Source organism: Pan paniscus, chromosome 1 (assembly GCF_029289425.2).
Source record: "Pan paniscus chromosome 1, NHGRI_mPanPan1-v2.0_pri, whole genome shotgun sequence".
Classification (NCBI taxonomy): domain Eukaryota; kingdom Metazoa; phylum Chordata; class Mammalia; order Primates; family Hominidae; genus Pan; species Pan paniscus.
Genome location: NC_073249.2, coordinates 182,179,741 through 182,196,396, shown reverse-complemented (window position 1 = coordinate 182,196,396; position 16,656 = coordinate 182,179,741). Strand labels below are relative to the sequence as shown.

At 51.6% G+C, this 16,656-nt stretch overlaps 1 protein-coding gene across 5 annotated transcripts in view; it reads left to right on the top strand.

Moving 5' to 3' along the window:
• RNF220 (ring finger protein 220) overlaps positions 1-16,656 on the top strand; it is a 246,434-nt gene that overhangs the window by 207,330 nt on the left and 22,448 nt on the right. For all 5 annotated transcript variants that reach the window (XM_003812810.8, XM_008965280.5, XM_057299070.2 and 2 more), the window contains exons 3-5: positions 1,531-1,663; positions 10,108-10,153; positions 13,664-13,765. In XM_003812810.8, the coding sequence (XP_003812858.1) occupies positions 1,531-1,663; positions 10,108-10,153; positions 13,664-13,765 (281 nt within the window). The remainder of the gene's footprint in view (positions 1-1,530; positions 1,664-10,107; positions 10,154-13,663; positions 13,766-16,656) is intronic.

Here is a 16,656-nt window from a genome sequence, read left to right as displayed (position 1 = left end):
GTCAAAGGGAGGTGGGTTTTGTGCTCAGCCTGAACTTGAGGCTTCCTCAAGTACAAGGTTGCTAGATTTAGCATATAAAAATATGGGACATCCAGGTAAATTTAGAAAATTAGAAAATATGGGACATCCAGGTAAATTCTAGAAAATGATAAATAACTTTTAGTATAAGTATGTCCCATGTAGTACTTGGGACATGCTTATACAAAAAAAAAATTTATTATCTGAAATTCAGATTGAACTGGGCATCCTGTGTGGAATCTGGCAACCCTACTTAGGCAACCATCTTGCTCATGTCTGGCATGGCCTTTATCTCTCTGAAAGCTGATTTTGACCCCCTCCAGGAACCAGTGGGAAGAAGAAGAAGGAAGGAAAATCTGGGCTCAAACTAAAGTCCTTTGTGCAGTCAGAGCATCCATGGATATGCAGGGATGTTTCTAGATTAATAGGGCTCCTCAACCCCACACCTGTAAGCAGAGGCCACAGAGCATCCATGGATACGCAGGGATGTTTCTAGATTAATAGGGCTCCTCAACCCCACACCTGTAAGCAGAGGCCACAGAGCATCCATGGATACGCAGGGATGTTTCTAGATTAATAGGGCTCCTCAACCCCACACCTGTAAGCAGAGACCACAGAGCATCCATCGATATGCAGGGATGTTTCTAGATTAATAGGGCTCCTCAACCCCACACCTGTAAGCAGAGGCCACAGAGCATCCATGGATATGCAGGGATGTTTCTGGATTAATAGGGCTCCTCAACCCCACACCTGTAAGCAGAGGCCACAGAGCATTGTGTGTCTCCACAAGTGGCAACAGAGGCGGTTTAAACATCCCAGCCGGCCAGGTGCGGTGGCTCATGCCTGTACTCCTAGCACTTTGGGAGGCCAAGATGAGAGGATCACTTGAGGCCAGGATTCGAAACCAGCCTGGTCAAAATAATGAACCCATCTCTATAAAAAAATAAATAAATAAGGCCAGGCACAGTAATCCCAGCACTTTGGGAGACCAAGGCTGGCAGATGACTTGAGGCCAGGAGTTTGAGACCAGCCTGACCAAAAAGATGAAATCCCATCTCTACAAAAAATACAAAAATTAGCCAAGTGTGGTGGCACATGCCTGTAATCCCAACTACTCAGGAAGCTGAGGCAGGAGAACCACTTGAACCCAGGAGGCAGAGGTTGCAGTGAGCCAAGATCACGCTACTGTACTCCAGCCTGGGCAACAGAGCAAGACTCTGTCTCAAATTAATTAATTGATTTAAAAAAGAAAAAAAAATAGACATCCCATGGGGGATGTGTCCTAATAGATTTCTGAGAGGGGTGGCTGGCTGAGGAGGTACCATTCATGGCCACAGCCTCTGGAGCTGCAAGGAGGAGGGGTGCTCGTGGGCTCTGAAACCCTCAGGCCCCTCCTCTAGGCCAAGAAGCCCTAGAGGGCAGCAGCAGGCTTGGGTTTCAGGACTGGGATGCTGGGTCTGCCTCCTGGACTAGCCCAGCTTACGCGTCTGTCTGTTCTTCTCCCCTCACTAGGTAAGAAGAAAGCAGCGGCATTGTTCGACAGCCAGGCCCCAATTTGCCCCATCTGCCAGGTCCTGCTGAGGCCCAGTGAGCTGCAGGAGCATATGGAGCAGGAACTGGAGCAGCTAGCCCAACTGCCCTCGAGGTAAGCCACCTCCCAGGGAGCCTGCCTGCTGGAGGAGTCCACTCAGGGTTCTGGCCACCAGATCCCAGGAGCAGCCGCCTGGCCCATACCCCAGCCCCTCGGGAAAAGACAGGACCCTGCCACCCTTCTCCACAACTCTGTTTCAATCCTCAGATCTTTCCGCTGAATGGAGCCACCTTCCTCTTCTTGCTCTATTTTTGGAGATGGGAGGAGAGTGACCCCGCAGGCCCCAGCCTCAAAGGAAAACATGAGAGGAGCTAGACAGGGGTGAGCCACTGCCAAAGGCCCAGCACTGCCATGTTGAGCCTCAGAGCAGAATAAAAGAAGCAGGTCCTAGGCCTGGCAGGCCCCTCAGAAGTGCAGCCAAGTCCTTCCTCCAGGGGGGTGGACACTACCTTCTCTATGAATCTCAGTGTCTGAAAGATGACAATCTTATGAATGTGCTCAGGTGTGTCCCCCACTGTCCCACCCCACCTCACCCCCAGCCTCCCTCCCTTGTCCCTGCCTGAAGGACTGGGCTGAGCCTCCTCAAGGGCCTGGTAGAGGAGCCAGGTTATCAAAAAGAGTAGAGGAGAGGTGTGACAAATTACCTAAAATCTTAGCAGTTTAAAGCAACCATTTCATTGTGCTCGTGGAATCTGTGAGGTCAGGAATTCAGATAAGGCACAGAGGAGATGGCTGATGTCTGCTCCATGATGTCTGGGGCCTTAGCTGGGAAGACTTGGTGGCTGGGAGCTGGGTCATGTGAAGGCTGCTTCCCTCACATGTCTGGGGGTTGATGCTGGCTGTCAGCTGGGACCTCAGCTGAGGCTGGAATCAAAGCACCTACACAGGGCTTCTCCATGTGGCCTGGGCTTCCTCATAGCTTGCCAACCTCGGGATGGTTGGACTTCTTGCATGGCAGCTTTGGGCTCCAAAAGCAAATGTTCCAGCCAACGAGATGGAAGTTGGATCACCTTTTATAACCTAGCCTGAAAGTCACTGAATCTCACTTCCACTGTATTCTATTGATTGAGGCAGTATTAGACCACCCAGAATTCAAGGGGAGAGGACATACACCCCCCTTTTGATGGGAGGACTGGCAAGGTCAAATTGTAGAAACGTATGTGGGATGGAAGATATGGTTGATGCCGTCTTTGGAAAATATAATCTGCTACTGAGGGACGGCCTGCCCCGCTCCTCCCAGTCCGACCCTTATTCAGTTCAAGTCATCAGACTTGACTGATCCTCCTTCCTTCTACCTTCTTACCGAATCCCCATGCAAGGTGCAGGGGATCCCATAGTGAATCAGAATGGTCCCTGCCCTTGGAAGTTCATAGCATGAGGGTAGGGAGGGTCAGGCAGTACAAACCCAGAGGGATGGAAACTGCTATACAGGAAGAACTGGAGCTGGGGGGTATCAAGGAGGCACCAAACCCAGCACAGAGCAAAGAAGCCTTCCTCAGAAGGTGAGGCCTGAGCTGAATTTTGAAGGAAGAAATATTTAGTCATCTATCGCTGTGTTACAAACTACCCTAAAACCTAGCAGCTAAAACAACATACATGTATTATCTCAGTTTCTGTGGTCATCAATTCAGGAACAGCTTAGCTGGATGGTTGTGGGTAGTAGTGGCTACTGGCTGGGAGTCTCTCATGAAGCTGCAGTCAAGATGTCAACCAAGGCAACGGTCATCTGAAGATCTGACTGGGACTGCAGGATCTGCTTCCAAGATGCTCACTCACATGGCTGTTGGCAGGAGGCCTCAGTTCCCCCACATGTGGGTCTCTGCATAGGACAGCTTGAATTTCCCTATGACATGGCAGCTGACTTCCCACAGAGCATGCAGTCCAAGAGAAGACTAAGGAGGATGCCACAGTGCTTCTTATGATCTAGTCTGGGAAGTCACACACTGTTGCTTCTACTCTATTCTATTCTATTCTGTTCACTAGGAGCAAGTTGTCAAGTCCAGCTCATTCTCAAGGGAGAAGAATTAAGCTCTAGAAGCTCTACCCATTGAAGGGAGGAGTATGAAAGAATCCATGGGCATATAAGACTATACCAGTGATAATAATAATAATCCTTGTTGAATGCTCACTATGTGCCGAGTACTTTACATTGCATTAATTTATTTAATCTTCACAACAACCCTCTGAAGTAGGTGACAATAATTGCTCCCATTTTACAGAGGAAGAAACTGAGGTGCAGAGGAGTTAAGTGACATCTCTAAGGTTGCACAGCTAGTAAGTGATGAAGATAAGATTCAAACCTAAAGTAATCTGACTCCAGTACCCATGCTCTTAATCACTCCCCATCCCTACACCCCGCCCACACACACCTGGGATTGGCCTGCCAGTGGCAGAAAGTGGAAAAAAAAAAAATCCTTCTGCAGCTGAGTTCCATATTTTGGCTGTCCAGGAGGGGTCCTGTGTAATTTGCTCCCAGAGGAGGACTTCTCCTAACGGGGTCAGAGAATAGAGGTAGAGGCCAGAGGAGCATGCCCAGCCTTGTAAAAGCAGTGTGCCCCCTAAGGGCCTGGAGAATGCGGGCCCCCAGCTCTCTGTCTGCCTCCTCGGTGAGGGCCACACTACAGTGCAGTCCCAGGTGCTCCACACCTGCAATGTCCAGGGCATGCTCTTCTGCCAACAGCCTTCCTTTTTCCACACCCCCACCCATGACTCTGCACAACCCCCTTATCCCCCACATCCTCCCAGAGCATCCCCGTGTCCATTTCCCCACCCCAAGCTCCATGCTTCTCACGGCTATGTCTTGCGTCCCCGCATCTGTACCCCTCACGTCGCGGCCCAGCCCAGCACCCCTACGCCCATGCCCCCTCCGTCTGTGCACGCCCTGCGCCCCCGGCACGCGCCCCCCTCCAACCGGGTGTCTGACAGCCGGACAGCGGGATCTGCACAGCAAGTGAAATTCCCGTCGGATCGATAAAGCCGAAGCGCTGGCGGCGACGGGTCGATGGTTTTATCTGTCTCGGCCCCGCCGCGCCCGGCGCGCTGACAGTTGGACCGGCCGGCAAAGGCGTTCAAGGGCAGCCGCGCCCGCGCCCCCTCCCCTCGCTTCTCTCGCCCTCCCTCCCTGCGGCCGCTGCGCCCACCGGACTGTGGGCTGGACCGGCCCGCCGCCGCCCTCGTGATTTATCTGGATTTTTAATTGGAAAAAATTTGCGAATTAATTGATTTCAGGAACTTGCCAATTAACATTGTAATTGGGTGCGTGATAAATTCCCAAGGAGCTTGTCAGCTCCCTCCGGGCTGACGGCCGCGCAGCGGGGAGCGTGGGGAGGGCCCCAGCCTTGGCTGCCCTTGCCCCGCCCCTGCCCGCTCTCGGGAAGCCAAGACAGCAGAGGAGGTTGGGAAAAGATGACACACTGGGGTTCCTGAGACACCCTCTCCACTCCCCACCATCAGCTCCCTGAGCAGAGGGGCCTGAAACCAGCCATTTCACAGATGGGGAAACTGAGGCCCGCAGGAGGGCAGAGCCTGTGTGTGCCTCACTTCCAGGGTCCTAGCAGAGCCCACATCAGGGCAGTTCCATCCACCAAAGGCACATCTTTGGAGGCTTCCTCCCCAGCTCTCCCTCCTCCCCTCCCCTCTCCTCTCTGCCCCAGCCCTTCTTTCCCCTGCTGACTCCTCCCTCTTCTCTCCTCCAATTGTCCCTTTTCCTCTCCTACCCTGCCTTTGCCTCCATTGCCTCCTTTGCCCTCCCTGGCCTTCTTCAGCTTAGCCAGCTCCTGAGTCTGTGGATGCTGCCGCCAGGTGCCCTCCATCAACCTGGACACGTCCCCCCTCCACTTGACTGCATCCTAAGGGGCTCTTCAGACTGGCCTGGTGTTCCACCTCCTGCCTCCCTTTGCCCAACAGCACAAAGCACACCCCAGTAGGAGCAGGCTGCTATTTCAGACACACTCACGGGCTCACAGAGAGAAGCAGGAACCTTCCAGCTCCAGAGCCAGGGCTGGCTGTGTTTCAGACACAGACACAAACATATACAGGACATGCAGGTGCACACACACACCCATTCCAACACACAGATGTGCCCACACACACACCCTGAAAGAAGCCTTGTCCCATGGGTGTCATTCCCACGGGTACATGGGTGCACAGACACTTACAGGAAGAGCAATCAGAACTTCCTTTGGCAAAGTCCTTACACTTTTCAAAGCACTTTTCCATTTGAGATCAGAGGCTGTGCTAACACTCTCTCCCTCACCCCATCCTTTATCTTTCCCCTGTTCAACCCCTTCACAGGGGTTCCATTAGACCCCAGAACTTGGCCAGGTAGAACAAGGAGGGCAAAGTTAGATGGAGGACAGATTGTGGAGGGCCTTCAATGCTGGAGGACGTCCTTGATGGGGTGGAGAGTAAGCCGAACATTCATGAGCCAGGGTGAAGCCTGGTCAGAGAGAGACAAGTGGGAGGGGCATGGTTGCAAGGCCAGTGTGGAGTGTGGGTTGGGGGAAGAAACAGGAGGCAAGGGAGGAGGTCGGCCAGGGTCCAGGGGAAAGTTGGTGAGGCTGACCCAGGACAGTGGCAGTGGCAGTGGGGATGCAGAAGAGGGAATGACGACAGACCAGGTGGAGGAAGAAGCCACAGGACTTAGTTGGGGTGCTTATTGGGAGGAAGCTTTCTAACTTGAATGATTGGGAGAGTGATGGTGGCAGAGAAGCGTGTCTGAGGGAAGGAGGGGATGTTGGGCAAGCTCAGCCTAAGATGTCTCTGGGTTGGTGATGGGGGAGGGACTGGATGTGTGGAGAGACAGGCAGGGACACAGATAGATGGGGGCTGGAGGTTGAAGGGCGGGGGTGGAGGAGGGAGTTGGCCCCCAGACTTCCCGGTGGCCCTCAGGCAGGAGTTTCCATCCAGAGAGATGAAGTAGCCTTGGGCATGGAGAGATTGCACAAAGCTAAAAGTTGGGCTTGGCTTGGTGGGGCCTGAACTTAGAGAGATTCTCTGGGAGGTTTCTGGAGCCATTCAAGATCTGGCCTCTGGGCTGGGAAGCCAGCTCTCTGGCCAGCACTTTAAAAGGGCTCAAAGAAGCCAGAGGGAGGCTGGGTGACTCTAGAGAAGAGGCGGGGTGTGGAGATGGCAGTGCCCCCACCCCCACTTAAGCCTTATTTAAGGCCGGCCTCGGTGTTTGGTTGGGTAATGAACTAGATAAACAATTCCCCAAATAGATTAAAACGAAGTGTAACTTACAAAGGCGGCTGGTGATGATGGTTTATTCCCGGGCAGTGCACCATTTCTTTATTTCCAAGGATAATTCAGTGTAAATCACCTTAATTAAAAGTGTCAGCCCAGCCCATGAATATTGTACTTAGGAACGCGTTTCCTGGGTCCCAGTTATAATTTAAAACCCATGGATCACTAGGCAGCGAGTGACTGAGCAAGGGAGGAAATCGTTGGGGGCGGGCTGTGGAAATAGGGAGGGACGAAGGCAGAGCTGATGGGCTGGGCGGGAGCCAGGCTGCCTACAGCTGCGGACCTCAGACCTGTCTTCTATGAGGCAGGCCCTTCAGCAGACTCCTCAGCCTCTGGGGGCCAAGCACACTGGGAGGTAATCAGGTTGTTGGAGGGAAGATAGGGAGGGGGTCCCTTGCTCAGAGAGAGGCAAGGAGTCTCAGGTAGTACCAATGCAATGCAAGGGACAGCGAAGAGTGTTGCTAGGAAAAGATCCAGAGGAGTGGATTGCCAAATGACAGGCTGGGCATTCTGACCCTGAATGTCCCTGTTTCTGTTCACCAGCAGAGCAAACTGAAGCCCAGAGTCAGCAGTTCCCCTCCCCAAAGTCACACAGAAAGCAAAGAAAAAGAACTGGATTCTGCCCTCTATCCTAAGCCCTGAGTGTCTTTAGGGAGGCAGCATGGGCAATTAAAAGCCAGCACTGTGGGCTTGGCCAGACGCCAACTCAAATCCCAAACCCTCCACGGACTGTGTGACCATAGAAATGTCATTTGACCTGGTAGTCAACTTTGTAGAGATTTTGTGAAGTTTCAATGAGATAACACATGTTAAGGCCTGCGCCTGTCACATACAGTGGGTGTGCAATCATTGTTCATTCCTTCCTTTTCTGCTGTCACCTGATCCAACTGGAGATAATACTCTTATCCTAGGCCAGGCAGAGCAAGCATGGTGTTGTACAGTAGATACCTCATTTCCGTACCAGGAATGGTGATGGCAGTATTTGTTTACTGAGTGAATGAAGGAGTGAACGAATGATAAAAGCCATAAACTCAAAAACTAGTTGCTCTCAAAAGCAGCTCCGTGCCCTTCTTGAATCCCCAGTGCCTACATCAGGGCTGGCATGAACCATTTATGAGCAAAACATAATTGAATGGAACCTGTTGTAGCTAGCCTTCCTAGTCTGTGATGCCCCCACTGTGTGATTAGACTGGCTGACAGCTCTGTTTTTACACTCAGACCTTGGCCTCACTCTGCTGCTGGGCCTGGTGGCCTCTGCACTGGGATATACATATGTTATGTGTGTTGTGCATCTGTGTCTACATTTGTGGGTACATGTGCATCTGGGTGTGTGTTGGTACACACAGGTGTCCATATCTACACATGTGTTTATTGGACTTGTGCACATGAGCAGCTCTCATCTAATCTGTGTGGCTGTTGTGAATCTTTTTTTTTTTTTTTTTTTTGAGACAAAGTCTCACTCTTGTTGCCCAGGCTGGAGTACAGTGGCGCAATCTCGGCTCACTCCAACTTCTCCCTCCTGGATTCAAGCGATTCTCCTGCCTCAGCCTCCCGAGTAGCTGGGATTACAGGCGCCTGCCACCACGCCCAGCTAATTTTTGTATTTTTAGTAGAGACGGGGTTTTGCCATGTTGGCCAGGCTGGTCTCGAACTCCTGACCTCAGGTGATCCACCAGCCTCGGCCTCACAAAGTGCTGGGATTACAGGCGTGAGCCACTGCACCAGACCATGCATCTGTCTTTATGGACATGTGTCTGGGAATATGCCTCTGTGGCCCTGTGCATCTGTATGCGTGTCTGAATCTCCAGGTGTGACTGGTTATATCTGTGCCTGTTGGCAGAATTATAGAAAGTCTATGGGTATATATGTGTGCGCCTTTATACCAGGGTTTCTCAACCTCGGCACAGTTGACATTTGGGGTCAGATAATTCTTTGCTGTGAGGGGCTGTCTGGTACACTGTAGGCTGTTTAACATCCTCTACCTACTCCATGCCAGTAGCAACCTCCCCTTCCTCCGCTCAAGTTTTGACAATCAAAAATGTCTCCAGACATTGCTGGATGTCCCCTGTGCAGGCGAACATCCCTTCCCCTTCTCCCCTGTCCCCCACTGAGAGTCACTGCTGCATCTGAATCTGCCTGTGCTTTTGCTGGCTTGTCCGGTACGTTTGTGTCTGGCCCTGTGGGTGTCTGAGCTCATCTGTGGATGTTCCTTATGTCTACACTCGTTAAGTCCCTATGTGCCCCATGCATTCTGCCTTGGATGTGTGTCTGTGTGTTCTTGTGCTTTCCGGGTATATCTGCAGGTGTGCTGTACGTTATACCTCATATGTGTGTCTGTGCAGGGACCCTATGTGAATGGGCTGCGTCTGCCTCCGTGCATTCATCAGCCAGCACTTCTGTGAGCATGTGTGTGTGTGTGTGAGTGCATGCGCATGAATGTGCGAGCACAGATGTGGTGAGCGTAGTGGGGGCAGCAGGCAGGGAGGGACAGGAACAGGGATATTAATGTTTCTGAAGTGGATCTGATTTGATACGTCTTGTTCCATTGTCAGCATCTGTTTAGCAGGGATTTGTAATACTTTGTGGCTCTGGATCACTCATGCTTAGCACAGGATGTGGCCTTGCATACCAATTTTGTTATTAAACACAGTCCTCGCCTCCCCCACAGCCCATCCATCACCTCCCACCCCAGCCCCCGCCTGCTCTGAGCCGCCCACCATATTTCAGGGCCCAGCTCCCGCCTGCCTGCCGTGCCCGATGCCGGAGGGCCTGGGGCTGACAAATTGAATCAGGGGGAGATCATTCCTGGCCTAACACAGTTTGCAGCATGTTGGAGGGAGAATTGACAAGAGCCCTGTCAGCTCCATCACCCCAATCCCACAGGAGCTAAGAGCGGGCTGGGAACAGGGGGTGGAGAGAAGGGGGTCTCCAGGACAGGCAGAATCTTCAGGGCTGATACGAGGAGTCAGGTAAAGCCCCTTTCTTCAGATCCACTGGGAAATCTACCATGCCTAGTGTCTGTGTCTCCCTCCCAGGGGCCAGCACTAGCCCTTGGCCCAAGAGAGAGGCTGAGCCACTCAGCCCATGAGAGAGGCTGGGCCACTGGGATTGAAAGGACTGGGTGGAGCTTGGCTAAGCTGGGCTGGGCTAGGCAGTCTATGCCTTCTCTGTCTTTGGGGTCTTCTTGCTACTCTACCGTTGCATGCCCTGGGCAGCAGGTAGAATGGTTACCCTGTTCTCTTCTTTCTTGGCAGCAAGAATTCCCTTCTGAAGGATGCCATGGCTCCAGGCACCCCCAAGGTAGGTGGCCAATTACATGTTTTCCTCCTGCCCATACTAACCTAGGCCTACCCAGAACTGGTTCCTCCTGAGAAAAAGGAGCTTTTCTAGTATCCTCAACTATCTCCAGCTTTTCTAATATCCTCAACTATCTCCAGGTCTTGAACATCATCCTGAGGCCTAGGGCTGCACCGTGTGTGTGTGTAAGTATGTGTGGTCTATGCATGAGTGAGAGTATGCTCATCTGACTTCCTCCTCTTCCAGCCAGGAGAGGGGTCAGAGCCAAGAATGGCCTGGGAGATGTGGGTGACCCAGACACTAAGGGTGAGAAGACTCAAAGGAAGAAAGTGAGCTATAGCAGATGAAGAAAAATAAAGAAATGCAGGTCAAGATAGTGCAGGGCCCTAGAAGCCAGACTATGGGGGCACGGGGGTGTATGAATGTGCAGGTGTGTGCGTGTGTGTGTGTTTGTGTGTACTTTGTCCTGAGGGGAACAAGGAGCCAAGGAAGAGGCTGGACTCTTTTGGGGAGCTAGTCTGCCTCTCTGAACAAACCCTGTGGGAGAAAGACTTGAAAGCATCAGTTGGAGAAAGGGAAAGTGAAGAGCAAATACCTGGCTCAAAGGAGGGGCCAAGAGGCCTTAGCACAATGACATTTGTATCAAGAACTCCTCAAAGATGGCCACGGACACAGTGGGTACTACTTACCCAAAGGTGGTTTTGAGGGGATGGATACATGGGGAGAACCAAACCCTCACTCACTGAGTATCCCCTTCCCCATTCCTCGGTAGAAGACTGCATCCTTTTCCCCACAATTATTCAGAACAGGAGGCCACCCCTAGCCCATTTTATAAGGAGTGAGGAATGACTATGGAAGATTTGGGAATGGGTGGAATCAGTGAAGGAGAGTGTTTGGAGAGATTAGAGCAAAGGCCAAGGTGAGAATCTGAGGGACTCCTGCACTTGGTGTCAAGATAAGGTCCAAGAGGCAGGGAAGGAGACAGAGGAGGAACACTCAGTGAGTTAAGAGGGGCACAGGAGAGCATGGTATCTAGGATCCTAAGGAAGAAAGTTTCTAAATGTATCAGGTGGTCAGCAGTCAAACAGGAAAAGACTGGAGAAGGGGCCCGTTGTATTTAGAAGTCTGGCAGTGACTGGTGACCTCTAAGAGGGCAGTTTTGGGAAAGGAGCCAGAGTGACAAGTATCACTTCCATGGGGTAGACCCAAATACCCTGCAAGCCTTTCAAAGGTATAGGAATGGATCGTGTACCTTCGTTTAGAAAACTGCTCACCTGCAGCAAGCTGGGAGAGGAGGAGCAGAGCACCTAGCCCTGCCTTGGGTGGGTATAGGCCTTGGCCAAGGAGTCAAAGCCCCAAAGAGAAAGGGGAGGCTGGGGGTGCCAGGCAGCTGCAGACTCACAGAGGTAGGGAGCTACACTCACTGAGTGTGGCCCAGCCTGCAGCATTTAATGGTGTGGTTCAGGAAAGTCAGAGACAAGCTTCCAAGTCGGCCGCCACAGGTGACAGCTGACACCTGAGCATGGCTGGCAGGGCTGGGGACTTGGACATCAGTGAGGCCTGTGTTCTAAGGACAAACCCCTAGCAGACACAGTCTACCTCCGTCCCTAGCTCCCCACATATACAGACCCACACACACACTCAGGTCAGAATACAGACATAGGAAGTCTTAAAACATGTGTCCTGAAACCACAGACACAGGCATACTGACCATCAGACACAGAGATAAGGGACACTTGCTCACCCACTTCCAGATATATGCCCACACCCCCAAAGCTGAATAGTTCAGGGTCTATCCTCTGCCTTGACCTAGGCTTTAGGGAAGCAGGTCATGAGTGGAAGAGGCGAGAGAGAGAAGGTTCAAGCAAGAGACTGAAAGGACAGGGAGAAGGAGGGAGGGAGGAGGAGGAGAGGGCGAGGGGGCCTTAGACAAGATTGATGGCCTCGTTGCCATTAAGAAAAAAATTAGCCGGTGGCGGCTATCATATTAAAGGGTGAAGAAGCCGTGAATTATTTTCTTAAAGATCTTATCGCTTACAATGATAATTTTACCTTCCAAAAGGCCACTTTTAATGAGGCGAAGAGCCAGGCAAAAAGTCATGATTTAATGCCGGGATTTTTTTTTCAAAACACATTTTACTGCTTTTTGGTCCATGTTTAAAAAGCACCAGTGACCTTTTTTTATTCCGCCTGCCCCAGGTGTAATGCCGAGGCCTCTCAGGGCTTCTAACCTAGAGAGAATGAGAGAGAGAGAGAGAGAGAGAGAGAGAGAGAGAAAGCGCACAAACAGGAGCTTTTTCATGGGCCGGAGGTCGGGGTGACCCACACTGTTCCCCCTCGTTAGCATCTTCCTTGGGACCAGAGAAGGAGAAGAACATTGCCTGAGAGCACCTCCTTTCTGAGCTGAGGGCTGGGTCACCCATGAGGCCTCCCACTGGGCTTGGATGGGTGAAGAAGGAGCTCCACGTTGCAGAGAATCCCATGCAGGCCCTTTCCAGCCTCTTCTCTCCTCCAGCTCCTGGGGTACGGGCAAGTCAGGGAGCCCTGCCAGACCAGCAGCTGTCCCTTCCCTTTCCAGGGCCCTTGCCTGAGGATGTGCAGCATGGCCACCGCATGCGGGTCACATCCTAAGGCTCAGCCGGAGACGAAGGATAAATGGCTGCTCCATCTTTCCCAAATTGCTTTCTTTGGGCTGTCACTGGCGATTTGGCGTGGTTTTCTAAGCTGGGGAAGACTCCTAGGGAATTGTGTGCTTCCGGCTCAGAGCTGTACAGGCTGGAGAAGGTAGGGGGAGGAAGTATGGATTGCTTTCAGGCCTCCAGGCACCCAGTTTGCAGCTGAACAGGCCTTGGCAAGAGCGGGCTCTCAGGCAGAATGTGCCATGTGGTATTTAGAATTGTGGTGATTGCACACAATTTCAAGCAGACAGTTTATTAATCTAAACTGCAGGCGTATGTAGAAGAGGCCATACAAGATTGACATGGGGGGATTAGTTTTCTGGGGTTTTTGCTGGGGTCATCACCGTAGCACCGGGACAAATGGACCCACGTACATCCCTAGCTACACGTGGGAAACTCACATGCTATTTAATTTACTGTCTCCATTGTGGGGCTGCCATCAGCCTGTATTAAGGGCAGGCGGGGTAGCGGGTATATGGCTTTACCCACAACCCTTCATGGGGATCCCAGAGTCTCTGCTCTCCAAGGGAAAACAAAACATATATAGTCTCAGCCTACTCGGAGTGGACTGGGAGTCTCACTCCACTGGGACAGAGATTAGCCTAAGCAGGGTCCCTCAAGGGGTCTCTACCCATCCCTAAAACCAAGCCATGCTCTCCCACAACCACACTCCCAGGACTTGACCCCATGCCTTTAGAATCTCAAGAGTGGTCTTTCTATCCCTCAGCCTCCTTCTCTTTGCCTGGCTCCCCAAAGCACCACAGGACTGGGAACTCTAGGGACTGACTGTAGGTCTCATTTGGCCTGAGGCCACATGTCCTTTTTCTTCTTCCAGTCCCTCCTGTTGTCTGCTTCCATCAAGAGGGAAGGAGAGTCTCCAACGGCATCACCCCACTCATCTGCCACCGATGACCTCCACCATTCAGACAGATACCAGGTGAGGAGGGGTGGTGAGTGGCCATGAGAAGCAAGCTCACCTGGGGGAGGGCTTCAAGAGCCTGCCCGGTGCTAACTCCTCCTCTCCTCCGTAGGCCACAGGAGAGGCCTGAACTGGGTTTGGTTCCCCCTGTGTCCCGTGCCCCTAAGTGAACTCAGGAGGCATACGTGTCAGGGAATAGGCCTTAAATAGATGGATTTTAGGGAGAGATGCCAAGGTCACATGGGCTCCATGGGCTCTGAGCACCTCTGAATCATTCTATCCATCAGGAAGTATCCTATGGGGTTTGGTTTCATAAGGGACCCAGATACATAGCCCAGAATCACCTGAAGATTTCAGACTTCAAAAGCATGATACCGGCCGGGTGCGGTGGCTCACGCCTGTAATCTCAGCACTTTGGGAGGCCGAGGCAGGCAGATCACGAGGTCAAGAGATCAAGATCATCCTGGCCAACATGGTGAGACCCCATCACTGCTGAAAATACAAAAATTAGCTGGGCATGGTAGCGTGTGCCTGTAGTCCCAGCTACTTGGGAGGCTGAGGCAGGAGAATCGCTTGAACCCAGAAGATGGAGGTTGCAGTGAGCCAAGATTGCACCACGGCACTCCAGCCTGGCGACAGAGTGAGACTCCATCTCAAAAAAAAAAAAAAAAAAAAAAAAAAAAAAAAAAAAAGGCTAGGCGTGGTGGCTCATGCCTGTAATCCCAGCACTTTGAGAGGCCGAGGCGGGCGGATCACGAGGTCAGCAATTGGAGACCAGCCTGGCCAACCAACATGGTGAAACCCCATCTCTACTAAAAATACAAAAATTAGCCAGGCATGGTGGCGGGCGCCTGTAATCCCAGCTACTCCGGAGGCTGAGGCAGGAGAATCACTTGAACCCGGGAGGCAGAGGTTGCAGTGAGCTGAGACCCCGCCATTGTACTCCAGCCTGGGTGACAGAGCAAGACTCCGTCTCAGAAAAAAAAAAAAAAAAAAAAAAGCATGATACCTTAAGCAAATAACCATTCAATTCTGCCAAACCTTGGTATCAGGCCCAGATAGAGAGACAGGCAGACACTGCCTGTGAGTGTCTTGGGCAAATAGGAAGGGAGTCATCACACAGTCCTACAATATCATAGCAGAGGGGCCTAAGGGTAGCATCTTAGCTATAAACGGACCTTCTCTGGAGTAGGAAGGACAAAGAACTTCCCCCAAAACTTTTGTCTAAGGAGAGGCAGAGCCCTGTCTTTAAGAACCCCAGAGCCGTTAGATGAAAGAGAACAGTGCCCTATTCCAAGGAACATTTGTCCAAATGGCAACAGGGCTTCGCAGGGAGGCCCAGTGTGAGAAGGGAAGAACAGCCCTGATCTGATACAGAAAGACAGGGCTGCAGGGACCTGTAAGCTTGGGTAGAGAACCAGGGGCCCTGCTGGCACACCTGACCCTTTGTGGGAATTAGAGAAAGGTGTTCTCTGCACCCCTTCCTTCCAGCTGACACAGCCTGGCATGGCACAGGGTGCAGAGCTTGGAGAGTAGAGTGCCCAGCACGGCTGGACAGACTCCGCCGAATGCCTTTGCATGGGACTCAAACTGCATAGCCCAAAGTGCAAGCCCTGGGAAGGGATCCCTGCTCTCTCTAAGGGAACCCCAGTTTCAGAAAGGAAGCCCAATAAGCCCCTGGGAGACACTGCCCCGATCCAGACAACCCTGGTTCAAGGCAGAGAAATGACCAGACCCCAGGGAATTCTGATCTGATAGGGAACAGAGACAAGGCTTTGTTCCAGAGCATTCTGGTCCAGAGGAATAGACAGCCCCACCTTCAGAGGCCTGTCCTCTGTACTGCACTCACGGCATGCGCCTTGCCATCTGTTCAACTAGGAAAGAGTAACCATCAGGCAACAATGCCTCAACTCCCTGACCCACCTTCCTCCCCACAAATGTCAGTATTTCTTTTATCTCCTAGAGACTATGAGGAAAGCTATGGACTCTCTTGCCTAAAAACATACGCATGTGTTTTTACATACACACAGGCACACACACATGCAGTGTTATACATACAACTTCGGGAGGTTAGGAAAGCTCTAGATCCCATCCCAATACCACTTGGAGATCTCTGAAGCCCAGGTTAAGACCCAAGACCCTGTTCTAGACTCTAAGCACACCTCCGAAAGGGCAAATCAAACTAGGTTGTGTCCTACAAGATAAAGCTGAAGCTCCTTATCATGGCAGCAAGGCCTTCTGTGATATAGATTCAACCTATATTTCCAGCTTCCATTCCAAATACTGTCCATGAATCCTATGGGCTATGCTTACTGAACTAATGCTAAACACTCCCTGGATGAGGCATTCCTTTCTTGCCTCTATGTCTTTTCACATGCTATTTCTTCTAACAGAACTGTTTTACCCCACTACATCAAATTTCTATTTATCCTTCCAAATCCTGCCCAAATATCATCTCCTCCAGGAAGTCTTTCTGGATTAGCTATCTCTTGACCCTTGTGTGTCCTGGTTATTGCCCCGTCACCCTACATTGTGATCACCTGTTCAGGTATGTTTCCGTTATCTACAAACCATCCCAAAACTTAGTGGCTTAACACAACTCATTATTTATGATGCTGTGGTTGACTGGGCATTTCCTCACTCATGCAGCTCATTCATCCTGGAGGACTGGCTGGGCTGGAAAGTCTAAAATGGCCTCACCGCATGTTTGGGAGATTGGGTGTCTTGGCTCTCTTCCATGTGGCCTCTCATCCTCCAGTATGTTCAATCAGCTTTCTTACTTAGCAGTCTCAGGGCAGTGTCACACCAAGAGGGTAAGTGCCAAAGCCGCAAGGCCTGTTGAGGCCTAGAATCTGGAACTCACACATCACTTCCACCACTTTCTATTAAGCAAAGCAAGTCACAAAGCT